This window comes from Pistacia vera, unplaced genomic scaffold (assembly GCF_008641045.1).
Source record: "Pistacia vera cultivar Batoury unplaced genomic scaffold, PisVer_v2 Contig566, whole genome shotgun sequence".
Taxonomy (NCBI): Eukaryota; Viridiplantae; Streptophyta; class Magnoliopsida; order Sapindales; family Anacardiaceae; genus Pistacia; species Pistacia vera.
The window spans coordinates 1,111,079-1,138,696 of NW_022196408.1; the positions used below are offsets into that span (position 1 = coordinate 1,111,079).

The 27,618-nt window shown below is 34.8% G+C and overlaps 4 protein-coding genes across 4 annotated transcripts; 2 read left to right on the forward strand and 2 right to left on the reverse strand.

The window, feature by feature from the left end:
* Nucleotides 1-5,781: 5,781 nt before the first annotated feature.
* LOC116108589 (pentatricopeptide repeat-containing protein At2g22070-like) lies at nucleotides 5,782-8,872 on the reverse strand. Its single transcript, XM_031394835.1, has one exon. It carries the CDS (start codon nucleotides 8,870-8,872, stop codon nucleotides 6,782-6,784), a length of 2,091 nt encoding a protein of 696 aa, XP_031250695.1. The 3' UTR covers nucleotides 5,782-6,781.
* A 1,988-nt stretch (nucleotides 8,873-10,860) lies between these two features.
* On the forward strand, nucleotides 10,861-15,371 carry LOC116108565 (protein unc-13 homolog). The gene is made up of 5 exons (XM_031394804.1): nucleotides 10,861-11,472; nucleotides 11,864-12,730; nucleotides 12,822-13,277; nucleotides 13,703-13,892; nucleotides 13,967-15,371. The coding sequence occupies exons 1-5, from the start codon at nucleotides 11,014-11,016 to the stop codon at nucleotides 14,896-14,898; spliced, it is 2,904 nt and encodes a 967-aa protein (XP_031250664.1). The 5' UTR covers nucleotides 10,861-11,013; the 3' UTR covers nucleotides 14,899-15,371.
* Nucleotides 15,372-15,811: 440 nt separating this feature from the next.
* Nucleotides 15,812-17,721, forward strand: LOC116108517 (protein unc-13 homolog). The gene is made up of 3 exons (XM_031394754.1): nucleotides 15,812-15,820; nucleotides 16,053-16,242; nucleotides 16,317-17,721. The coding sequence occupies exons 1-3, from the start codon at nucleotides 15,812-15,814 to the stop codon at nucleotides 17,246-17,248; spliced, it is 1,131 nt and encodes a 376-aa protein (XP_031250614.1). The 3' UTR covers nucleotides 17,249-17,721.
* Nucleotides 17,722-19,202: 1,481 nt separating this feature from the next.
* On the reverse strand, nucleotides 19,203-27,386 carry LOC116108555 (dolichyl-diphosphooligosaccharide--protein glycosyltransferase subunit STT3A). The gene is made up of 23 exons (XM_031394793.1): nucleotides 27,243-27,386; nucleotides 26,829-26,891; nucleotides 26,679-26,734; nucleotides 26,498-26,569; nucleotides 26,218-26,323; nucleotides 26,079-26,129; nucleotides 25,234-25,329; nucleotides 24,972-25,031; nucleotides 24,779-24,892; nucleotides 23,817-23,903; nucleotides 23,381-23,484; nucleotides 23,153-23,248; nucleotides 22,720-22,840; nucleotides 22,550-22,630; nucleotides 22,334-22,465; nucleotides 21,977-22,222; nucleotides 21,446-21,589; nucleotides 20,577-20,763; nucleotides 20,405-20,502; nucleotides 20,133-20,212; nucleotides 19,960-20,047; nucleotides 19,524-19,613; nucleotides 19,203-19,415 (listed from the first exon to the last, which is right to left on the reverse strand). The coding sequence occupies exons 1-23, from the start codon at nucleotides 27,357-27,359 to the stop codon at nucleotides 19,353-19,355; spliced, it is 2,352 nt and encodes a 783-aa protein (XP_031250653.1). The 5' UTR covers nucleotides 27,360-27,386; the 3' UTR covers nucleotides 19,203-19,352.
* Between the last annotated feature and the right edge of the window lie 232 nt (nucleotides 27,387-27,618).

Here is a 27,618-nt window from a genome sequence, read left to right on the forward strand (position 1 = left end):
TCTCAGTTATTGGAAACATTGAAGTAATAATTGCTTTTCTCTCATCATTTCATAATATCAATGGTATAAATTGTTTTTCCTCCAAAAAGCAGGGTTTAGGAGACAAAAATAATTTTATTTTATTAAAGGGTAAAATTGTAAATTTACTATCCCAAAAGATTTTTGATTAATTGATCAAAATAGCACTACTCTCTTAAATATTGAAATTCTTATGTCACATAAATTCATGGGCTTGCTACGGCACAGGATGAATAAAACATAAAAAGTGAAATTATTAAATATCTAGTAAATCTAGATAAATGATAATAAAAAAAATAATAATATAACATATTTTATACACAAAAATTAATGCATTATAATTATATCAATAGAACTGAATCACGTTATACATTATTTTGTATAAAATACAAAAAAAAATTAATATGATAAAAAAATTTAATTAATTATTATTTTAACTTGTTATATACATTCATTGTACCAAATATCATATGGAATTTGGATTGGATTGGAGTGGACGTGATGCATGCATGTTAATTGTTTGTACTAAAGATATACTTACTTAACATGCGAGAAAAACGTGATTCACGAAAATAGAAGGGCATTAATTTACGTTATTGTGCACTTATGATGTCAAAACACGTGTTCAAAAAAAGACGACGCAACAGTCATGAAGTAATTATGATATTGTAACGCATAAAGTGATGAAGTAACAATTATGCTAATTTAGTTTTAATAATTAATAACATCATTCCGTTACCGTTTCTCAACACCTAAATTATCATCATTTACATTTAGTGAAAAAAAAATTCTGATCAAATAATGACGTATCTCGTGACGTCTTTTACCTTTAGGTAATGGTAAGGGGGCTTTTTTTTTTTTTTTTTGTTTTTTCCTTGTATCTGAAGGCTGTGGATCTAATTTACGCATAATTTAACAAATATTAGAATCTTGAAACTCCTGATCAAGTAAGCATTTCGATGGTCAATCTTATTAACAATTTTAGGGATTTGAATTTAAAAAATCATGTTAAATCTAAATACAGTATTTTTATTTATTCTATAAAAATCATAATGAGTCAACTTATATGCACTTTGATTATTCTCTCATGATATTGATTTCAATGATCAGATAAACATTCAATGATTATCCTTATTAGAAGTCGTAGAGATTTGAATATCATAATTTGATTTTTGATTTAATTACAACTGTTAATTTATCTCTCATTTCCATCATGGGATTACTCCATTCCAATGTTGGAAAATAAAGGCAACCATAGCCTCTGCTAAAATAGGAAGGTTCCAGAACTAAATATTCTCTACTTGCTACATCCAAATATTTTATAGTTTTAATTATGCTGATTAATTGACCCAGGTCAGAAATAAATAAATCATTTAATTAAATTTCACCGGAACAAACTTCAAAACGAAAAATTAAATACAGTTCACCGAAAATTTAGTTTAGTACATAAAAAGAGGGTCACGTGAATATGCACGTGATGTGCATTGGTGAAGCAGCAAGGGGAGGCCGCGGCAGCGGCGGGGGAAGCGCGTTGGCTGTGTGTGTGTGCGACCTTGGTGTGTGTTTCCAAAGTAGAGCCAAGCAAGTGACGGTGAAAAGTGAAAAAGAATGATGGGAGCTGAACAATAAGCAGCGACTGTCGGCATCCTCAGGTACTGCCACGTGCTTTTGTTTTGAGTGCGTCAACTCTGCGTCTGCAAGACAGCAGGGATGGAGGAAAGGAAAAGATAAAGAACTTCACCAGCTCCTTTCTTCTAGTAGCCCTTTTGCCTATATTTTCTATTCTGGAAAAGATTTTCGGCTGTCATATTAAGTTACAGCAAGCAAATCCTTTTGACTATATTTGACCACCTTTATTATTTGTTTGGATGGTGAACGAGCTATGGTCGGCTTCACATTTAGTTTTCTTCAAATAAACTCAATTATTTTAATTTAATATATATATATATATACGACATTTTTTTAGTTTGAATCTCCGTCAAATTGTCGGTGTAATATGCCTGCATCTTCTATGGTTGTTTTTGGGACATAATAATATAGTCAAAGATGGTACTTGGTAGAACATGGCTGCCTATCTATTTATTTAATTTTAATACATATGGAATATTACGTGGATTGATGATTAGAGCCAAGATTTTTTCAGTTCTAAATTTCTAATACGACTTTTCTTTTGTATATTATTTAAAGCTCATCCCGGACGGCCGGAGGATATTATCGGATTTTGGGTTTTACGGATGGAATATACTCCAGTTGCCATTGTATTAATAGAAGATTAATTCGAGGGTTTTTTTTAGAAAAGATTCGCTCTTCTTAACTTTATGTAAAATAATTAATGGAAAAATAAAAAGATTAACTAATTATAGTCACAGGGATTTATCTCCATTGGAGCTATGTTCTTAGGTATGGTATTTTGAATAATTGGTTGAGGCGAAGGTGAAAAATTATATATGTTTAAATTGAAAAAGGGGGAAAAATAGTTAAAAAAATCATTTTGATTATGTAATAAATAATTTTTTTTTTACATTGTTTCAACAGTTTTTAAATTCTCAACGGTGTCGCATCGTGTTGCCAAACTTAAGGATGAAAATCGAGTCGAGTGGCTTGCAAGCTACTCGATGTTGGCTCAAACTCATCGAGTCGAGTTCAAGTAGTTAATCGAGTCGAGTACGATAACAGTAGAACTTGACTTGATATGTTCGTGAGTATTTCCAAACTCAATGATTAAGTTGACAGTTTTTAAATTAATAGGGATCATATGTAATTTAAAAGTTATAAAATTTATAAATCCACCCCTATCAGATGAGCTCAAAATCAAGTTCGAACTCGATTTAAAACTAGACTAAAACTAAAAAAAAAACTTGATTATACGAATTTGATTTCTAATTTTAAGTACTAAATTTGAGTTTAAACTTAATTTTTGAGGCTTGAACTAGAACTCGAAGTCAGTACTATAATGATTAAGCCGAGTTCGATTTACCATATACTTAACCATTAATGTTTGTTCTATTTTCACTACTAAAACCAAAAATGGTATACTGTATTTTTATTCTCTGCAGTAAAACTAGTGTACAATTTAATGATAATGGGAAAATCTTTTTTATTTTTTGGCATACATTGAGATGAAGTGAGGACAAATTGTACTCATAATGTACGGGTAGGCCTCTCTCCCTTACACCAAAACGACATGACACGAATGACAGTTGGATGGCCACGTTGACAAAATGTTAAATTACGGTGTGTTGCGTTTGGCTTTATTTGTGACTCATCACAAAAGGACTATTAAATTGTACAGATAAAAGTCACATTAGCTGTCAATGGTACTATTCCTATTCAGGCGGCACCCTTAATCTCTTTTTATAATTTTGACGCAAACCCATTATAAATTTATCATTTGAAAACTATCACATGAGAAAAAATTATAACGTTTTCTTATTATGTTATAACAAACACAATACAATCATTATATTTTTACTCAGAATATGGGGCTATTAATTAAATTTGAACATTTATATACAAAATCCATTGTACATGTTTCTCACTCTATTTATTTTAATTATTAAATTAAATTTGTATCCTGTGATATTAGGTGGAGTGAATCCATCTATTGTACGACTATATCTTATTTATTTTGTTTGTATTCAATAATACTTATATTATTCAACAAATGAAATTATAGTCATTTGCGTACATTTACATTCATTCATACACGTGTTTCAAATTTAATAATGGAATAAACTTTATAATTAATTAAATTCTTTTTGCAACCAATTAGCTAATGTGGCAAACAATGTATAAGTGAAACTTTCCCCTTTTTCGCCTATTCAACATATTCATGTATATAAAGGAATATGGTTTACCATTTATGGTGCATTTGAGAGCTTATTGATGTTAATAAAGTTAACAATCGCTTTCTATTTTGTAGTCGAATTACATATTTCCCTTTTTATTATAAAATTTAAAAATAATTACAATATAAATGGCTGAGATCTTCTAAATTAAAAACCATAACTTATACTATAGTATTACTCTTTCATATATGACTTTTAATTTAAACAATTAGATGAAGAGGAATGAATATATAAAAATCTCCTTCTTGTAATTATGAAAGGTTAGGCCCATAAAAAAATCACTGCAATATGATGGGCTATATCACCAACCGCAGAAGTCCATGGGCCCATCAAATTCCTTCTCAAATATGATTTTGACACAATATTCGAAATAGACAGCCACCACTCCATAATTGATGAACCAGTGGGTCCGCCCCCCAATTCACCGTATAGGAATTTGCCGACCTAGAAATGTCAACATCTCAAAAGATAAAACGTGGATTTTGAACCGTCCGATCAAATGGTCAAATAGAGGGAATGAAAAGGCGAAGAGGCGGTGAGGGACCATGGACTGTGGAGGGACCGGTGGATATGCGGCATCTACAGAGTCTCCGACAGGATCTTGTGGGGGGGCGCACGTGTGAGTAGAAGTTGGATTACTGGCATACTAAAGTGAAGCACGTGCTGGTTAAGAGTCAAATACAAAGAAAGGGAAATGGTGTTGTTTTCTGAGTTTCTGACACAGATTCGTGTTCGTGCTGAGTCCACCCGCAATCTTTAAAAGGTTGTAATGATATATCACTTTTAAAGTTGGGTCAGGTACCTCTTTTTTATTGGTACATGTAACGCAATAATTTTTTGCTGTCAATGGAAAGTATTCAATTATATAATTAATATAATTATATCAAAATTGATACGATGTCGTAATTCTAATGCATTTCATTTGAAGGTACTTTTTGGGGTTCTAGTCAAAAGCCGCAAATGGGTTTGGTTATAAGATGTATTATTAAATTTTGAAAGGTGATTGCCGAAAGGAAGATCTAATTTGAAGATTGTGTAGGCAAATATCCAGAATGATTCTTTGTTAAAACAATCAACACGATCATTTGCTCATGTCTTACCTAAATAATGTCTATATTCGTGGTGAATAGAAAACAAACTCGTTATAGACTGTTAGGTCTTTTGAAAATGAGAGGTCGATAAATCTTTTAATGATAAAAAATTAGATTTTGATGGTTAGAATTGATCAAAATTTGACTTGGGAGAGGTGCTGCACAAACCCTAATATTTTCAATTGTCGACGATTGACAAGGTCGACGAAAGTAGGGTTTGAGGGATTTTGGTGAGTAATAATCGGAAAAGAAAATGGTGGTAATGTGAGGTCGCAACAATGCACTAATATAAATTTAGGTAATAAAGTGGTATTTTAAAAGTCTGAAGACGGAAAGTATCATTAATCCGTTATTTGAGTGGGAAAAAATTGTTTACTCAACTTCAACAGGGCCATTTTAGGTGGTTGGTTGTCACTGGTGAAAGTGTCATCCACAGTCTCAAGTGTATCGGACCCAACCGGCAACCACCAACCACCAAATCTTAAGTACCTAAAAGAGGTAAAATTGTGATTAAAAAAAGTTTAGAATATAGACGTGGATAATCCTTTGCGGACATGATTTTTCCAAGTACTGGTTAGAGAAGATTTATCACCAACTTCTATAGAGTTCTTAAATAATTTACTTTCTGATAAAAGGTGAGGCTAAATATCATCACTCCCAGGTATATTATCTAGACAAATTTTAGAGACCCAATCCTAAAACAAAGAGTGTAATATTGAAAACAATAAATAAGTTGGGTTTATTTAATAAATGGAGAGGAAGATAACATACAAAAATTACTCTGAAAAGCAATTGGCATTAGAGAACACCTGGTGACATGTATATATATGCTCACCAACCAAACTTTATGATCTTAAAATATCAATCCAATATCATGTTTCCAACTTCATCATCTTTCTTAAGTTAAAACAATATATAAAACATAAGCCCAAAATAAGACTCTCTTAAGTCCATCGAATCATATTAGTCTCTGTGCACAGTCCATTGTCGACTGTGTTCATTTGCGCTAGATGGCTAGACCCATCAACCGACAGGCTTTGCATGGATCCTCAAGTTAATTAAAAACCAAAGAACTCCTAGTTTCATTCAATTTGTCAGGACCCCATAAACAATGTCCCTTGGTCCTTTCGAGACTGCAATAGAAGCAAAAACATTAATAATGTTTCTTTGTAATACATAAGATGCAGGCCTACTTCTTCCATCAAATTTCCCCCGTCCATTTCCCCTTCCCTTCTCCTTGTGCCAGTGTGGAATAACATACTATACATATATGTTACCCTGAAAATCATAGCCGCCTCTGGAATTCATGGTCATCATAATCATTAAGTTTCAAGCCTTTAATGAGAAACATTAAAAGAAAATAAGAAAGTCAACAAATATTTCAAAAACAATGGTCCTCTACCATATTTGTATCCTCCCGCTCACATTTTGTTCCTCGAAGCTTTATGTAACTTTGAGGGTTGTTACCTTCTATTAATAAACACTACTCTTAAAACTCTATGCACCTTTCGGAAATTCCTAATTTCTGTAGTTTTATCTCCAAAAATTTATTCCAGCCTCTTCAGGGGATTTCAAAAATTTCTGTATTGATGGTTATTCCAAAAACATTCTAGTTTCTCAGCGTAGCCGTCCTACATGATTTGAAGTTCGTGTACTATTCTTCTAGAAAGTTTCCAAGAATCTAAACAATTTTTACCCTCCAAATATGTGTATATAACGATCGCTCTTGCTTCTTCACGTTATCCATCCTGGCTAAAGAAGGTTTGCTTTCCAGACTTTAGTTATATGAAGACTAAGCATTACCCTCTTCCCTTGGAGTGCTCATTACCAGTAATCCTTGCAGGAGCATTTCCCTCCCTCAAAATGATGGAACCTGTTAGAATCTCTCACTATAATAGGGCGTCCAATAATTTTAGACACAAACTTCATAAAGACATGGCAGTCGCCACAAACTCGAATGTTCTTCATAATCCGTATGGGTGTCACTCCATGAGGTCTTTTGATCAAACCAAATGCCAAAGCAAGTTTCTCACTGTGGTAACATATAGATTCAAACTTGTCTTCCTCCCTCACATCATGTAGAACCAATTTTGTATTAGGAGTAAAGCCAGCTTCCTGTAACTTCTTGATCAGTCTTCTTAGTTCTTTGTATATAATTTCAGTTTCTGGATGCGTTCGATCCTCTGATACAAACTTGTGGACCTTGTTATCTATTTCAATCCAACTGTAAGCAGCAAACTTCTTAGCATTCTTGTTTTTCATGAGAGACCTAATGGAAGCCACTTCTTCCCATCTTCCACAAGCAGCATACATGTTGGAAAGCATGATGTAAGGACCAGCATTGAGTGGTTCTAATTCAAAGAGACACCTAGCAGCCATCTCACCATGCTTGATGTCACCTTTTACAGCACAAACAGATAAAAGTGTGGACCAAATTAGGGAATTCGGTCCATGGGGCATGCTTTTAATCAGATCCACCGCTTTATCAATTTCACCTGAACGACCAAGGAGATTAACCATGCAGGCATAATGATCCAGAGATGGTGTTAATCCATGGAGTTCACTGATTGAATTAAAATATGTTTGCCCATGCTCAAATAAACCAGTATGGATACAAGCACATAGAACAGCCACAAAGGTAAAACCATCTGGTTTTAAGTTTTCTTGCAGCATTTTTTCATACAGATTCAAAGCCTCTAAATCTTGTCCATTTTGTGCATAACCATTGATCATGGAATTCCAAGAAACAACATTTCTTACTGACATCATATTGAATGCGATCTGAGCATCATTAGTAACTCCACATTTACAATACATATCAACAAGGGCACTAGACACTTGCAAATCGTCATCAACCCCCAAAAGAACTGCTTTCCCATGAACAACCTGACCATGATGGAGAGTCGCTAGTTTGGCACATGAACTAACCACACTTGAGACAGTAAAACAGTCGGGCCTTACATCTTCTAATAGCATCTCACCAAACAACCTCAAAGCATCCTCTTCCTTCCCATGTTGTGCATAACCAACAATCATTGTCGTCCAACAAACCTTATCCTTTTCTCTAATTACACAGAATAACTTGTCTGCCTCATCTATACACCCAATTTGAAAGTAAGCCGCAAGAACATTTGAAACTGTAACGTCATCTGGTCTCAAGCCCAACACCTGCATTTCATGAAACAAATCAATACATTTCCCAGGCTGCCCATTTCTCAGATATCCAGAAATCATCAAATTCCATGAAACCACGTTCTTATTATTCATTTGATTGAACAGCCACCTTGCTTTATCAATCTCTCCACACTTTGCATACATATCAGTAAGAGAATTCCAAACAAAAGCATTACCTCCCAAATTACGAACAACAATCTTCCCATGAATCTGCTTCCCGCGCCTCAAATCCAATAATTGTGCACATGCATTTAATGCGCTCACGTGAGTATAATCGGAAGGCTCAAATCCATCTTCTTGCATTCTCAAAAAGATCTCCAATGCCTCATGCGAACAACTTTTACTTGCAAAACCCGCAATCACTGTGTTATACGAAACAGAATCACGAAACGGCATTTGACTAAATACTGCTTTCAAATCCTCGATCGACCCGGATTTTGCATACGCAGAAAGCATAGCATTCCAAGAAAAAATATCTCTTTTCGGCATTTTGTCAAACAGGTTGCGAGCGTAAGATAACTTCCCCGCTTTTGCATACAAATGAAGGAGACGATTTTCGAGGAATGTGTTGGTGGGTTGATATGAATGGAGTTCCATATGGGCCTCCAATCTCTTGGCTTCTTCAACATCACCGGCTCGTGCACATTGGAGCACGAGGCGAGTGTATGCTTCTTCATTGGTAACTTGGCCACGACAGTAAAGTGAGTCGATAACTTGGCGGAGTTTGTGCTTGGCTTTCATTATTTTGTGGGTTGTTGAAATTTAAATTACAGTTTTCTGTTATGTGGGTCAAGTGTTATGGCGCCTTATTGCAACACTATTAACACTCCAGTGTTATGTAAGTGTGACACTAGCAAAAATATCTGAATATAATAAATTACATAATTCATTTATTATAATGTTAAATTTATGATTCAATCCCATTTTAATTTCAATAAATTCGAAATTTCATATTTATGATAGAAGAAAGGCTTTATTGAGTTTTATAAAAACTGAATAGGTTTCATTAAATAATGATAATAATAGCTCACCATCACATGCTACTAAATTAAAATTTAACCTTCCAAGTTTTAATATTACTTTCTCTTTTTCTTTTTTGTGATCAGATTGTTCAAGTCCGTTGTTACACTCTGACTAACCTTAGGAGTTAATGATCGAGTAAGCTTTCAATAGTCACTTATTAGCGATCGGGTAAATCTCTATAGTCACTTAACCTCTTAAGTAATACATTCAAAATTTTAATTGACCACTCACCACGCGTGGTATTTCTCGTATTCTTCTTAACTTCAAGGTTTTTGTTTGATTTTCATTCCTATACTGTGCAATGGGAAATGGTAATTACTTGTCTTTTCTAACAATCATTAACCTAATCACATTAATTAATTATGAGTAATACTATATCTATGATTTTTTATGTAATATTTTTTAACATATAAAATAATTGATGAAAGTTATTTTAAATTAATTCAATTAAATTTTTTACCGTGATGTATATTAGGATTATGCATTAATTGTTATTAAATCTTTTTTCTGTCAACTGTCTCATTCACACTAAAATTAATTTAGGTTATGATATGATTATTTGACAGTCAGTTGAAAAACTTTGGATTTGACCGTAACTCAACCCAAAAATCAAAATATCTGAGCAAGTCCAAATGTCAATTAGCAGCCAATCAAATCACCACAAATACAACAAAACTGCCAAATGAAAAATGTCCCATTACTTGCAGGCCTTTTCTTCTTTTCGGCTTTTGGTATTTTGAGCTCGATAAAATACATATATTACAATTTATTCATTATTAGCTGGACTCACAATAACATGTCAAGTGATTGAAGATGAGAGCTTTTTAATGTATTCTTCTGTCCATGCTAATATATGTATAAGAAAAATTATAATAAGTTTAGATACAAACGCCTAAGTGTATGATAATTCAAAAAATAATAAAGAAAGTGTTGAAAGTTTGGCATCTTTGTTTGTGTCAATCTAGTCCGAACACACTAATTAATTATAAATGTAGTAGGTCGCCAGGGCCAAGTCTATAAAAATCAAAATCTCAGGTGGACCAAACCAAAATCTTAAAACACCATAATAAATATTGGTATTTAGTAAACTTGTCCCCTTAGTGTAATTCATTAGAAAATGATGGTTGGAAATTGGAATTAGTAGTTTGATAAAGGAAAAGGAAGGGAAGTGATTGGATAAATTTGTTAGTTGGCACTTACGTCGTCATCATTCTTTCACGCGTCATTTCAACAATTATTTAATACATAAATCTTTTTATTTTAAAATATGAAATAATTAATTAAGGTTATATTGTCAATGTTACTATCGGAATTGACCGGTTAACTGAATATTCTACAACTTATAAGTTAATTAGAAAAGGTCAAAATAGTATTTACATACCTAATCTTATAGGAAATACTAATCATGAATTAAAGTTGTTAAGTTAGCTTATCCATTATTGTCCTCATAAGATGTTATTTTAACAACTTATAAGTTAATTAGAAAAGGTCAAAATAGTATTTACATACCTAATCTTATAAGGAAAATACTAATGAATAATATTAGCTTAGCTTATCATACTTTCCTCATAAGATGTTAATTATTTAATATTATAATAAAAGGAAGGCTTATAATTGAAGAAATTTCCGCACACGGCGCTGACTCAGTTTCAGACCAGAGTCAATTCACCCACAACTCAACCCAACGTCTCATCCTCACATTATTAACAGCACATTTCACAAACACTCACTCTCCAAATTTTTCTTTGTTCTGTAAAGTATCAATCTCTCTTTCCTTTAACATCAAGCAAGAATCAATATCATATTAATAACTCTTTCTTGCTGCTTAGACTTTTTCTTTGTTATACATATAATGAACTATGTCTCATTTGTTCAAGGACAAACCATTAGGACACTCCAACGAAACGCTCATACGAATGCCCGTTTACCCCAATTATGATTTTGCCTCACCTTTGCTCAGGCCGCTCCGAGTTTATCGGACTCCGACCTCCGAGAAACCGTTACGAAATTATTGTTGCCGCATGTCGGAGTCCGGATTGAGGCCGTTGACGTACATCCCGCAGTCGGAGAGGACTGAACGGCAACCCACTCCGGCTTTGACGCCCTCGCTGCAGCGATCTCTGACTTCGACTGCTGCCAGCAAAGTTAAGAAGGCGCTGGGGATGAAATCGGCGAAGAAGAGAGGTGCTGACTCGGTGAATCAAGGGCGAGTTAAGCGTGCTGTAACGACTGGGGAGCTGGTGAGGGTGCAGATGCGCGTGACCGAGCAGACTGATTCCAGGATCAGGAGAGCGTTACTGAGAATTGCTTCTGGTCAGGTGAGTCTGAAATTTTTCTTTTTGGTTGGTGAGAAAGTGAAAGGAAAATGGAATACTTATAGTGTTTTTTAATTAATTTTGTAATTTTTGGTTTGTTTCTATTGATGTGAAGAAGAAGTACTTGTGTGGATAGCTTTGTTGAGGAAATGTTAGAAAACAATTGCATATTTTATTACTAAAATTGAAAATTCAGAAATTCATTATTATTATTCAGGTTTAATTTGGTGAGGCTTTCTTCTACATGGGTGAAACAAATTGCTATTTTGTACTCTTTATATATGTCGTTTCTGGTAACTAAGTTGAGTTTCATAATCTTCTATACTCGAGGCTTAATTTTAAGTCTTTCTTTAAAGGCCCATGGACTTGGCTTCTTACTATGTGCTTTTATCAGCTTGGAAAACGCATAGAATCAATGGTTCTGCCACTGGAGCTATTGCAGCAGCTCAAGTCTTCGGATTTTCCGAATCAGCAAGAATATGAAGCTTGGAAGAGGAGACATTTCAAGCTTCTTGAAGCTGGACTCCTTTTGCATCCTCACCTCCCGTTAGATAACACCAATTCTGCTCCACAGCGATTTCGGCAAATTATTCATGGGGCATTAGAAAGACCTTTGGAAACTGGAAAGAACAGTGAATCAATGCAAGTTCTCAGAAATGCTGTTATGTCTCTTGCTTGCAGATCATTAGACGGATCTGTTTCTGAGAAATGCCACTGGGCAGACGGATTGCCACTAAATCTCAGAATTTACCAAATGCTTTTAGAAGCTTGTTTTGATGTTAATGAAGAAACATCTGTTATTGAAGAGGTTGATGAGGTTCTAGAACTTATAAAGAAGACATGGGGGATCCTTGGAATTGACCAAATGCTGCATAATCTTTGTTTCTGCTGGATTTTATTTCACAGATATGTTGCAACTGGCCAAGTGGAAAATGACCTTATATATGCTGCCAATAATCTGCTGGTGGAAGTTGAAAAAGATGCCAAGGCAACCAAGGATGCAGATTATTCCCAGATCTTGAGTTCAATATTGAGTACAATGTTGGGTTGGGCGGAAAAAAAGCTTCTTGCTTACCATGATACTTTCCAAACTGATAATATTGATTCCATGCAAAGTGTTGTTTCTGTGGGGATTTTAGCAGCCAAGATGTTAGTAGAAGATGTCTCTCAAGAGTATCCTAGAAAGAAAAAAGAAGTTAACGTGGCTCGTGATAGGGTCGACAGCTACATAAGATCTTCGTTACAGATTGCTTTTGCTCAGGCAAGCTTCCTTCATTTCAGCATATTCCCTCAAGTTTCATGAAAGTTTACATCGTTATTTTGCACTAAATTTATTTGATTTCCTATGGCAGAAATTGAAGAAGGTGAAATCTAGCAAGCGTTCATCTAAAAGCCAGCAAAGTCATCTACCTCTTCTTTCCATCCTAGCACAGGACGCTAGTGACCTGGCTTTTGATGAGAAAGTGAAATTTAGCCCTATACTGAAGAGATGGCACCCTCTTGCAGCAGGCACTGCAGTTGCCACCCTTCATTCTTGCTATGGAAACGAGCTGAAGCAATTTGTCTCAGGCATTTCTGAGTTGACACCTGACGCTATTCAAGTGCTGTTAGCTGCTGACAGATTGGAGAAAAATCTTGTGCAAATTGCAGTTGAAGATTCGGTAGACAGTGAGGATGGTGGGAAGTCAATAATACGGGAGATGCCTCCTTATGAGGCTGAAGCTGTAATTGCCAATCTGGTGAAGTCATGGATAAGTACTAGAGTGGACAGACTGAAGGAATGGGTTTACAGGAATCTGCAACTAGAGGTATATTGGTTTCCTTTGAGTATCTAAGTACAGAATTAATGGAATGGAATGATTGAGGAATGAGGACCCATAATTGAGGATACCATTGTTTTGATGTTAATTTCTTGTGTTTTAGTTCAAGTTTCTGCCTTTAGACATTGTCTTCAACTACTAATATTACGCATGAATGTTGTCTAATATTGCAATGACACCAGTAATTGGACAAGGCGTCTTTTTGTTTTCTGTTTTCTTTTGTTTTTGTGTGTTTTTTTTTTTTTTTTTTTTTTTAGTTCCTAATCAATTATTTCTGTGTTATAGCAGACTCTAACATTGATTAGCAAACTTTTCTCTTTTCTTTTGCTGTTTTCAGACCATTCCAAACTATTTATGTGAAATGTATTTTTAGACTAATTGCTTAACCTAACTTGTCCACCATTTTTCTGCAGGTTTGGAATCCACGGGCAAATAAAGAGCGATTTGCTCCTTCTGCTGTTGAAGTCCTCCAAATTGTAGAAGAAACTTTGGAAGCATTCTTTATGCTGCCAATACCTTCACATTTGGTGTTGCTTCCTGAATTATTGGCTGGTCTTGATGCATGTCTTCAACAATACATATTGAAGGCGAAATCTGGCTGTGGTGAGTTTAGATAGCTTGTAAATTGTTTAGTTTTAGATCTTCGTAATAACGTTAAATTCTTTCTCAATTTGCAGGGAGCCGAAATACTTTTATTCCCACTTTGCCCGCTCTAACTAGGTGTGCAACAGGATCGAAATTTGGTGTGTTCAAAAGGAAGGAAAAGTTGCAAATAGCACAGAAGAGGAAATCCCAGGTTGGGACTGTAAATGGGGACAACTCTTTTGGGATACCCCAATTATGTTGTCGCGTTAATACTTTCCAGCATATTCGGACAGAGTTGGAGGTCTTGGAGAAGAGGATAGTTAACCATATAAGGAATTCCAGATCCACTCATGCGGACAACATTGTTAATGAAATGGAGAAAAAGTTTCAGCTTTCAGCCTCTGCTTGTGTGGAAGGGATTCAACAACTCTGTGAGGCAGCTGCCTACAAAGTCATCTTCCATGATTTAAGTCATGTTCTTTGGGATGGCTTGTATGTTGGGGAAGTTTCATCATCTTGGATCGAACCATTTCTTCAGGAGCTGGAGCACTATTTGGAAATTATTTCATCAACAGTGCATGACAGAGTCAGGACGCGTGCAATCACTGATATTATGAAAGCTTCTTTTGAAGGGTTCCTGTTGGTTTTGCTCGCTGGAGGTCCTTCTCGAGCCTTCACTCTTAAAGATTCTGAAATACTAAAGGAGGATTTTAAGTTTCTTATGGATCTGTTCTGGTCCAATGGGGATGGATTGCCGACTGAATTAATAGATAAGTATTCAACCTTAGTCAAACGTGTTCTCCCATTATACCATAATGATACTGAGAACCTAATTGAGCAATTCAAACATTTGACTTTGGAAAGTTATGGTTCTTCTGCTAAATCTAGACTTCCATTACCTCCAACTTCAGGGCAATGGAGTCCCACAGAACCAAACACTGTCCTGCGAGTTTTATGTTATCGGAGTGATGAGATAGCTGCAAAATTCCTGAAGAAGACTTACAATTTGCCTAAGAAATTGTAATGACAAGATGATGCTCTTTAGGTTGAAAATCACGGTGGATCATTCTTGACTTCTAGTAACCCTTAGATATTTATTACATCACCATAAATCAAAATTTCATACAGCATGCCATACTACAGGGGGCGTTGGTTAGAGATTGCACTTTGTAGACAAATTATACAGCTTTTTGTATAGTAGTTTAATTGACTGGATTCTTTTTCTTCAAAGCCTTCGCCAGTTGTCAAGGAAGTTAATAAGATCATGGACCTAGCGCTTTGGTGTACAGTACCAGTTGGGCAATAAGACTTGAGGATCTATAAATATGAAGAATGGACGGACAAGGTGAGGTTCTTTGGCTTCTTACAATTTTTTCGTATGTTTTCCAGAGGAAAGTGATGAACCATAGGTTGCTAACATGGAGGGTCTGTAATTTGAAGAAATTTGTTTTGATTTTGTAGATGCATTATTTATATGTGTTTGTTGTCAAATGTTTACAACAATGATCTTCGCTGGAAATATAAAGCCATGGCTTTGGAATGCCTTTGCCTGTTACAGGCTTACAGCAACAAAACAAAAATGCTGTTTGAATAGTTTGAAACTTTGAATACATCAGTGACTTGTTATTGTAGGCTCATACCCTATGTTATTAAAACAAAGAAGCAGCCAACGCTGTTTAATAGATATACCTAAAAACAGTGATAAAACAATTGAAATTCAAGTCAAGGTTCTACTTAGGCGTCGACTGTTTCTGATTTTGAATATTTGGATTAATGAGGCAACAATAATAGTTTTAAACAGTATCAGATTTAGTGNGGACCCATAATTGAGGATACCATTGTTTTGATGTTAATTTCTTGTGTTTTAGTTCAAGTTTCTGCCTTTAGACATTGTCTTCAATTACTAATATTACGAATGAATGTTGTCTAATATCACAATGACACCAGTAATTGGACAAGGCGTCTTTTTGTTTTTTGTTTTCTTTTGTTTTTGTGTGTTTTTTTTTTTTTTTTTTTTTTTAGTTCCTAATCAATTATTTCTGTTTTATAGCAGACTCAAACATTGATTAGCAAACTTTTCTCTTTTCTTTTGCTGTTTTCAGACCATTCCAAACTATTTATGTGAAATGTATTTTTAGACTAATTGCTTAACCTAACTTGTCCACCATTTTTCTGCAGGTTTGGAATCCACGGGCAAATAAAGAGCGATTTGCTCCTTCTGCTGTTGAAGTCCTCCAAATTGTAGAAGAAACTTTGGAAGCATTCTTTATGCTGCCAATACCTTCACATTTGGTGTTGCTTCCTGAATTATTGGCTGGTCTTGATGCATGTCTTCAACAATACATATTGAAGGCGAAATCTGGCTGTGGTGAGTTTAGATAGCTTGTAAATTGTTTAGTTTTAGATCTTCGTAATAACGTTAAATTCTTTCTCAATTTGCAGGGAGCCGAAATACTTTTATTCCCACTTTGCCCGCTCTAACTAGGTGTGCAACAGGATCGAAATTTGGTGTGTTCAAAAGGAAGGAAAAGTTGCAAATAGCACAGAAGAGGAAATCCCAGGTTGGGACTGTAAATGGGGACAACTCTTTTGGGATACCCCAATTATGTTGTCGCGTTAATACTTTCCAGCATATTCGGACAGAGTTGGAGGTCTTGGAGAAGAGGATAGTTAACCATATAAGGAATTCCAGATCCACTCATGCGGACAACATTGTTAATGAAATGGAGAAAAAGTTTCAGCTTTCAGCCTCTGCTTGTGTGGAAGGGATTCAACAACTCTGTGAGGCAGCTGCCTACAAAGTCATCTTCCATGATTTAAGTCATGTTCTTTGGGATGGCTTGTATGTTGGGGAAGTTTCATCATCTTGGATCGAACCATTTCTTCAGGAGCTGGAGCACTATTTGGAAATTATTTCATCAACAGTGCATGACAGAGTCAGGACGCGTGCAATCACTGATATTATGAAAGCTTCTTTTGAAGGGTTCCTGTTGGTTTTGCTCGCTGGAGGTCCTTCTCGAGCCTTCACTCTTAAAGATTCTGAAATACTAAAGGAGGATTTTAAGTTTCTTATGGATCTGTTCTGGTCCAATGGGGATGGATTGCCGACTGAATTAATAGATAAGTATTCAACCTTAGTCAAACGTGTTCTCCCATTATACCATAATGATACTGAGAACCTAATTGAGCAATTCAAACATTTGACTTTGGAAAGTTATGGTTCTTCTGCTAAATCTAGACTTCCATTACCTCCAACTTCAGGGCAATGGAGTCCCACAGAACCAAACACTGTCCTGCGAGTTTTATGTTATCGGAGTGATGAGATAGCTGCAAAATTCCTGAAGAAGACTTACAATTTGCCTAAGAAATTGTAATGACAAGATGATGCTCTTTAGGTTGAAAATCACGGTGGATCATTCTTGACTTCTAGTAACCCTTAGATATTTATTACATCACCATAAATCAAAATTTCATACAGCATGCCATACTACAGGGGGCGTTGGTTAGAGATTGCACTTTGTAGACAAATTATACAGCTTTTTGTATAGTAGTTTAATTGACTGGATTCTTTTTCTTCAAAGCCTTCGCCAGTTGTCAAGGAAGTTAATAAGATCATGGACCTAGCGCTTTGGTGTACAGTACCAGTTGGGCAATAAGACTTGAGGATCTATAAATATGAAGAATGGACGGACAAGGTGAGGTTCTTTGGCTTCTTACAATTTTTTCGTATGTTTTCCAGAGGAAAGTGATGAACCATAGGTTGCTAACATGGAGGGTCTGTAATTTGAAGAAATTTGTTTTGATTTTGTAGATGCATTATTTATATGTGTTTGTTGTCAAATGTTTACAACAATGATCTTCGCTGGAAATATAAAGCCATGGCTTTGGAATGCCTTTGCCTGTTACAGGCTTACAGCAACAAAACAAAAATGCTGTTTGAATAGTTTGAAACTTTGAATACATCAGTGACTTGTTATTGTAGGCTCATACCCTATGTTATTAAAACAAAGAAGCAGCCAACGCTGTTTAATAGATATACCTAAAAACAGTGATAAAACAATTGAAATTCAAGTCAAGGTTCTACTTAGGCGTCGACTGTTTCTGATTTTGAATATTTGGATTAATGAGGCAACAATAATAGTTTTAAACAGTATCAGATTTAGTGAAAATTCTAAAAATAAATTAAACATATATTTTTTTGTTATGGCGGGTGTCCAGATCAGTTTACACACACCTTAATTAAGCCTTCAAGAGTCAAGACCCTAAAACTATCGATCGGATAAAAATTCCAATGACTATTGCTATTAGCAATCGAAGAGAAACTCGAATTCAAGACCTTTTAAGTAATACACCCACAAGTCTCTATTGAAGATCGAACCATTTAATCATTCAGAGAGTTAGATTTTAAGATTCATTTTTTTTTTTTTTAAAACAAAAATAATGACTGATGTTACAATTGCAAACTAACCATACAAATTCTTGAACGTAATTTGAGCTGAAATATTGCAGAATATAAAAATTGGTGATCTCAATTAATATTCTTGTTTCTTATATCAATTCATCGTTTCTCTAGACTTCCTTGTGCTTGTGAAGCGTCCTGATACTGTGATACAGGGTTGAAAGCTTATAATGTAATCAAATACAAAATACACAACCTTTCTTACACAAAAATTGAGAAAAAAGGTACTCACAGATGCATTTATAAAGGACTTGGATTTATGGAAATATGATTGTTGAATCATCATAGATAATATTTCAGTATAATATTACAATGTACTGAAAATCTGCCATAAAATGTTCAACACTAGGCTTTAGAAACAACATGCAAGTATGTAACGTTTGGACAAACAGCCTTGTGTCATCTAATTTTGTCTTACTAATAGCAATGATATATGCGACAACAGAAACATGATTGAATGATTCTAGAAAAAGGACACAATTAATCCAACCAGTACATAATCGGCCCGCTACATCTTGTTGAATGAGAATGAGTGAGAATGACTTAATGGCTAACATGGGTAAATAAACCTTCATAATCAAGCATTTCTGATTTTCTATAGTATATTAATTCTTTAGGTAAGTCAAAAAAAAAAAAAAAAAAAAAGGGTAAATATTGTAAATGAAAACAAATCCTTACTAAAAATTGAATGCAAAAACAGCATCAAGAATCATGCATATCACAGAACATCATGATTCCTGAATATCACAGAGGCTATATTTCCCAAAAGTATCTTACTTTTGCACCTACGCTACTGCTATTGGGCTGACCGCACCCCAAAATGGTACGTTATGCATATTATAATGTGGGATAAATTACCAAAGATCACATTAAAAGTTGCAAAATCTTTTGATTTATAATTTCGATTTCTATGAAGAAAATCACCAGCCATGCCTGCGTGGTCCTCAAAAGGCTCAAGTACGGTTATGTTGAGTTACAGACAAAGTAATCTAAAAACATTTCCCTATAATTAATGCTTCCTAATTCCATGGATTCTTCTTGCTTACTACACTTCTTTTTGAGCTAGTCGTCGAGCTAGATTTCTGCCACAGAGAGTAAAACCAGTTAAATAGGTTTGGGTTTAGTTTATTTGAGAACAGAATTCAGGCCATGCACATGCAGTACATAAAAGATTCAACAGTTATGCATACCGTCTTTGATTTCTTTGTCTTTCCACGGATCCTGTTCTTTGAAGGTTTCAATTTGTATATCCGAACCATCCAATGGTGAGTTGTGAATACCTGAATCGAAAAGACATGACAGATTTAATCTAAATAAAACTTCTGGTGCTTTATTGAGAAATTATTCCCCTTAACAAGTTCTTTAAAATGTGGAGTGAGACATTTTATGTCGACACCAGTATAAGCAAACTGAGAGATGGATAAAAAGGTCCACCTAACCCAAAATGAATTTTAGGGAAAATGTCTTGAGCAATGTTTTAATTTTTCCCTTTGAAGACTTGCAATGAAATATACACGTATATTCTGGAAAAGCTTTTAATGTTCTAACACTCAAGAATTTGTGATTGGCTTAAGTAATTGTGTGCATAGTGCACTTATTACTACAAGAAGATTAAGATCATCTAACCTCCTCAAAATGAGTAAGTTTGAAATATTTCTTCCCAATCTCTGTCCGTCTCACTCTATCAAAGCCCTTGCCATCAGTCTCCACAAATCTGCAGGAAAGACACAGAGAATGAAAAACTAATACAACAGCAGATCTAACAAATGTAAATTCAGAAGTTCATATCAAAGACAGACCTGTAATATGAGAGTTTGTACATGAGACAATTTAGCATGGTTGGAGTGGCCTGAGAATCAATTCGGTACTGACCATCTCTCTGTAGACAGATAGTGAAGGTATAAAATCATTGGTCACATTTATATGCGAAATATAGTGTACCTAAGCCAAAATAAAATAACATCTGCGATTGGAGAATATTAACCAAGCGCATCACAACTATCATGCAGAAAATTTCAGAATACAAATATTCATTTACTTTCATGTGATATTGCTAGCAAAAGGAACCTACCAGGTAATCAGGTTCCTTTATATGAGGGAACACACCCCCTCCTATACGAACCATCCATAGGAACTTATTGATATCATCACTGGGGTAGCCAACAAGACCTAACGAGTAAAGTAACTAGTGAGAACAAATTTTTTTAGGAAAGATGATCTAAGCATAAGAGAAGGGAGCAAACCTCCAAAGACAACAAGAACATATTTTACATCCAAAGAGTTGAATATTTCCCATGCTGCCTTTTCAGGAGAAGACATCGCAGTACCAACAGTTGCAATATGAGTGTTATTCCAGGTATTATTGTCAACAATTACTGTCCGGTTCGCCATGGCAGTTGTTTGGTAACCGTAGTCCCACCATGATGCAACCTGCATGAAGTTTTTATTAAAAATCAATGCCCCTTAATATCTTCTAGGTGAAAAGATGCCACACTATATATCAAACTTAAAAAGAAAAACCATGTTGGCAGGCTGAAATTTGTTTCAAAAACAGAAGAACGCTGCAATTTAGGTCATAAAATCCTTTTTATTATGATATATCTTTTGGAGTTCTCTATCACAAAAAATTTAGGTCACAAAACCCATCAAAGTAATTCTCTAGCCACCAGTTGCAGCAGACAACACACTGAATATATGCATCATCTCTGATGTCTCCTCATACTTCAAAGAAATACTGATACAATGTTTATAGATATTTCAGACAAGCAAAAGAAACTAAAAGTATTATCATAAGATTTGGTTCGAGCTCTTGGCTAGAAAAACAAAGCAACAATAATTTATCTATCATAGTTAGACTAATATAGATGCAAATATTCCAGGATCAGTGCAAAAGGAAAGACAAACCCATTTAATTATTGAAGTGTAGCCCTGAACACTCAAATTTAGAACAGAAATCGTAAGACCATTACATTCAAAAGCCATGATACCAGGAAAAGATAAACAAAAACTGACAGATTGCTGCCAAGAAGATTTAAAAAATAAGATTATTAAAAAGAAAATTCTACAAAGGCCAAAGAACAAATTAGTAGAACAGGGAAGGTGGAAAACTCACTTTGTCATCCACATCAGTATTGTGACTCAACCATCCATAAGCCTCTCTAAAATCATCAAAAACATGCAGACCATCATTTGAATAAGATGTTAAAACTATCGAAGGAGCTGAATAAGCTTCTGCCGCTGCCCATACACAGTGAACCTACAAGGTACAAACCATTATAGTTAGACACCCTTTATTCATCAGGCAGTAACAATAAATCATTAAACAAGGAGAGAGAAGGTCAAAAGAAAGCATAAAACAATTAATTTTCTCTTGGCCAGTAAAAGTCAAAACCAGAAGAAATCTGAAGATTTCAAGCAAGAAATGCTTTAGAAATATTAGTTCTAATCTCCTCATAAACAAGTAGAAATCTTATATGCCCACACCCATAAAATATGCAATGGAAAGAACAATTTCAATTATTTTATTCTTAAGTTTTAACAGATGAACCTGATATCACACTTCATGCCATAAAGAAATGGTATATAAATGTTACAGCATGCACACAGTTTAATTAATGGATAGAGGAAGAAAAAGTCTAAATACCACATAGAAGGCACCCAGAAACACAAGTAAGATAAGAGCAATCAAAGATGCCTCCAGCGGTAAAACCAGAAGCTTCTTTTCTTTTTTGGACTTAATCGAAGTCTTGTCAACATGAATCTTTTCCACTTGCTCCTTCTCCTTCTTCTTGTTCTTTCTTGAGGGACGTTCCTTTAATGTATCTTCACTTTTATCAGGTTTTGCTCCATCATTCTCTGCTACACTACTATCAGAACTAGTATCCCCTGCCTTAATGGTCAAAGCATTACGGGTAGCTGAATATTAGAAGTGAAGCTAAATGACTTGATTAAATGACTGAAGAATGTCCAGTTGCAGAACTAACTAAGGAAACATGCTTACATCAACTTTAGAGTTTCCTGGTACTCCAAATAGCTGAAATTTGATTGACCGTGTAAAAACGTCAAAAGATTGAGATAGAGCAATTCCAGACATGATGCATGCTGCTGGAGCAAGTACAAGCATAAGGCGCACCTGTAATATTAGCCTAACAATGATCACATGAATTATGGGAGGAGAAATATAAACGAAGACAAGCTGTTCCAATATTCTCCTTACCATTACTCCAGAAAAATATACTGATGTCACAATATAAAGGATCACAAAGGAGCTTGCATCAGATAAAGGCAAGAAGCATGACTGCAAACAAATAAAAGATACAATGATGCAATTTATAAGCACAAAACTTCTAGGTGATAATCCATATTCTGTTGAGTTTTGAATCTTACAATAATGCCAGCAGGAACCAAGAATGCCAAAACATTAATGTCCATGAAGTAGGATGGCCAAGTAGGGGGCTGATGTTCGCTAACACTGGCAATAATTGGTATGTACTTGCTTGCATAAGTTCTGTCAGAATGAAGTGAAATAAAAAAATTTAGTCAGCTGATCAGAATTCCAGAATGATATATATAGATCATAGTAACTGCTCTATATGACTTAAGAAAGGCACAAAAGAAATAAACAGGGAAATCAGCTTTCAGAAAACTATAATGTAAAAGAGAGTAGGTTCTCCATATTTATGATGCAAAGGAACCCAATCGAGAACATAAACACAACCACGCCAGATTCAAGGTAGATTATACTCAGGTTCCATCAATAGAAGAACTAGAGTAAATTAATAAATAAGAAAATGTTATAAGAATGAGAGTATGTACTTACGGATCAAGAAGACTCAAACTTCTTCCACTCCATCCCTTTGTTGGGCTGGAAGCTACCAATGCTACAAGAACCGCTACCGCTGCAATACAGACTACCCTGAAGAGGAAATAATACAAAAGTAAGGAGATCATATTATTTTTCAATAAGGGTATACAACATTAATGAGAAATAATTTAATTTACTACCAATTCATTAGCAGTAGAGAAACAGAAGAGAAAGGAAGCTTACAGGCCAACTGATACAACAAGAGTGACAGCTACGTTAAACATTTTGGCAGAGAGAATCCCTTTGATATAATGCACAAGAGCCACTACGTGGATAACAATGAAAACCTGCAGATAAATGACAGAAGGAAATTTGTGAGAAAGACAAAAAAGTAATGTAATATGGCAGACATAGAAGGGGAAAAGTCATATCTGGTAAATAATGAGATGGATAGTTAGCCAATTTGAGCAAGTCATATCTTGTATTCAGAAGATTAAAATAATTCCTACTTTCATTTAAGTCCTTGTTTTCCAAGTTTACAATACCAGTAAAACCATTCAATACAACTTTTTAACAAGAATTCCCGTAAATAGGCATCACAACCATACAAACTTAAAATTTATTAAAGGCAAACCAATAATAAGAAAAAAATCACAAATTACTGATAAATCTCACGTACCAAAAATGATGCGAAATGTTCTGATGTCATGACTGCATTAAATCCAACAACAGGCACCAAAGCAGCAAGCAATGTTCCCAGGACAACCTGCACTCAGAAAGTTATAATTAGCTGAAGCCAAAAGTTTAAAGGAAAGTATCTTGTAAAAAGGATATCAATCTTACAAGATATTAACATTTCCAGGACAAACAGCTTAGCTCTCAAAAAGAATAGTACATTTCGTTAAGAATTTTTTTGCAGAATTATTCCTTTTAAGTTTTCAACAATAACCACAATGTGCAACATTTAAAAATAAAAATGCTTAAGCAGCCAACAATTATGACAAACAATACAAAACAAATTGAAATTTGTGAAGTCAATTCAACGTCCAGACAAATAGCCTCTGGATCTGAAGCTCTTGATAATTTTTTTACAGAAACCACTGGCAAAGCTTCTTAAAATCTATTGATACTAGGCATACAACAAAGTGTCTTAGCCCTTACATGAATCCTTCTATAATCTCAGCCCTAGAAAATCGATACAATTGACATGCTAGTCATATAGCTTTTCTAAGACCAGAAATATAACAGCTAGTATTCACTCCTGAAATATGATTTAAAGAAACTAAGGCAATGATAGTAATGAAAATAAATTCACATGAACTAATGGGCCATTCCAAATGGGCTAAAAAGTGTAATAGAGTGTGAAATTCTTCTTAGATGCCCTTTCACTGAATACAGTCATAAGACAAAGAATATGAGGCACTAAGGCCCTCAAAAATTTCAAATAATCCAAACCCTTAACTGTTTCCTGTCAGTGTTTTCAACCACAAAAGGAATAGAAGAAGCATGAAATGCCTATTTGTGATAGTTTCTATTCTTGTTTGGCTAGATAAAAACGCAAAAAACAATTTTTAATGAACTTCTGATCATTTTATTTTTCTTCACCACACTGAAAACTTCACAAGTGCTGGGAATACTTACAAGAGGAGCATATGCGATGTACAATCGAGATGAGTATCGACCAGTTACAATGCACAGAAGCACGTGCATCGGAATCAGGTTAATAATAAAGGTATATCCTCCCCAAGAGCAAACCTGGATGAGAAAAAATAAAAATAAATATGATGAATTGGGGAAAGAAAACATTTAAACAAGCTAAGCACACAAATCTTACCATGTAAAAGTATGCTACTGCATTTAAGGTAGCATAAAACAGAGATCCCGTATTCAATGTCTGCACAGCACACATAGTTTAAATCAGAAAAAAATCAAATCAAAATATAAATCATGTAGAAAAACCAAATAAATATTCCGTTTGGTATCAGTTAAACTGGACAAAATATCAGCCAATCTGTTTGATCTGCTGCTTCCTCAAATAAAATAAATTTAAAAGTATGAAGAATGAAATAATTTATTCTCTTTAAACAAAATCTAACCTTTATATAAAGATAGAAAGTGAAAATCAAGGCAAATATTGCTACAGCTTCATTGTCATAGCTTCCAGCTACAGATCGAGATATGTATGATGGAACCTACAAACCAGATCATTAAGCAAAAAGGCAAACACTTCATTGTATGGATTGTTAAGCATCATATCCGTAATTAGCCACTATAAACACGGCACATTTATAAAGGAAAAACAGCATATCCAAAACAAAAGGGTTGCCACTACCATAAAAACTTTACAGCACGTGTCACATCAAAACATGTTTTCATAACAAGGAGATATTTACCAAAATTATTAAAAACACATCAAACCATTTAGAACTTCTATCTACAGAGCTATCCATAGTAGTTGTCACTACAATATTAAGAGTCCAATGAGATGTTGCACACAGGTTCAAATTCCCACTAAAAAAGGACCAATTGTAGGGGTAAGTTATCAACTAATCGTCTTTCCTACAAAATGGAGAAGAGATCTCTAGACCATACTCCAAACATGAACCTTAGACATGTCTCTTTGAAAGTATTTCACTAAGGTACTAAGAATCTCAGAGCATCCAATGCATTAATCAAACAAATTCTACACATTTAAGCATACACATTATAAATGCACATTTAAGTTCTAATTTTGATCATTCAACATCTGTTTTATAAGGAAAAGAAAAATGGAATATGAAATTACACACATCAAACATATTACCAACTAATAGAAACGGGACAACACACTTTGTACGTAAAATTTTCAAGGACTTGTTATAAGATAAGATGTTTTGTTGCTGCCACTCAAAGTCTGAAAATAATTTCAATAAACGGCAAAACTACGAGGTGTATGATTTACCATGGCCAAAAGAACTGCTGCTGTCAGTCCTGCACCAGTACCTTTAACTTCCTATAAACACCAATCAAATGTCATCACTAGATCTGAGGCCAGTACAGAACTATATAACAAAAAACACAAATACGAACAGAACTCTAACCTTAGTTAGAAGATAAGTTGCCCATGAAGCAAAAGCAGAGAATATTGGTGCAGTGAAGACACAAACAGTCTCCACAGAAAGAGGAATATTCAAGGAATTCAATAGCCTGACAAGAACCAGCAATGACTCAATAAATTTGCAACGGTTAGACAAAACACTGACAGCTTCAAGTGTGTTAAACAATAAGAACCACCCCAAAGGGCAAGTATGTGAATATGGCGCAAAATCAAACAATAAAAACAAGCAAGCAATTCCTTACTATTAACTCCACAATACTTACCACCATATGGTGCCTGCTGTCAAGGTCAATCCAGGGTAAACAGTTCCGCCAATCACACGACCCAGAGGGTACCTTTACATACATAAAAGCCAATCCAATCACTTGAAAACTATGACAAGATTTAAAGGCCAACTAATACAAAGTAAATAGGAACTCGACAGGATAAATTAGTTGCACTTACCAGGTTCTATCATCAAACCAATTCCAAAAATCATATATCCCATTCTTTGTAAGAAACTGAAACCAGAAACATTCCCGTCCTTCATCCTCTATATAAATATCCTCTATATAAATACCATAAAACGGAAAAAATTAAGAGAGAAAATAGAACCTGAGTGACCCTGTAATTGAAGTAAGGATCAAACTCGTGAATGACACTCTCATACTTTATAACCTGTAAATCAATTGAAAAACCATGAGACTAAAATGCCACTACAGTGAAACAGAATAAGTCTAATGTAATTCACAAAACAAATCGCTCTGAAATGTTGTCAATTAATGCAACAACAAACTATATATAAAAATGTTCAAAAATTGAAATTCTAAAAATAACGAGTTTTTTTGAATAAATTCTGTTCTTTTCCTCCGGTTCTAGTCAATACGATGAGGCGACTTTGGACAGATTTTAATCAAAATGATGAATTTCCCATAACACGTCAATTTCTGCCTAACTCTTTTCGTCTACATCGCAAGCATTCAGACGGTGAATGTCGGATCTATAAAATTGAATGACTAGGTATCTTACAGAGAAGAGGCGGATCGAGAAAGCAAGAACTCCTATCAAAAGTAGGATGAAGAATGAGAGAACATTTCCAAAAGCGTTTCGCAAGGTGGTTTCGCTAGCCTTATCAACGGCCGCCATTGACGGCCAAATCGATCACTGATTTCAGTTAAGCGTTTGAGATAAATATTAAGAGAGACTGTATGCGTAGAGAGTGGTTTTTGTTTTTGTAGCTGTAGGTCTTGAGTATGAGAAGACTTTGTAACGAGGGAGAAGATTTGCGGGAATTCTGAAATGACGATAGTAGGTATTTCAATTAAGTATATGACAACAATGTCCTGCTTGGTTCTACGTGGCTGAATGCTTCTTCAATTTGATGCGAAAAAGCATGCGATTGGTT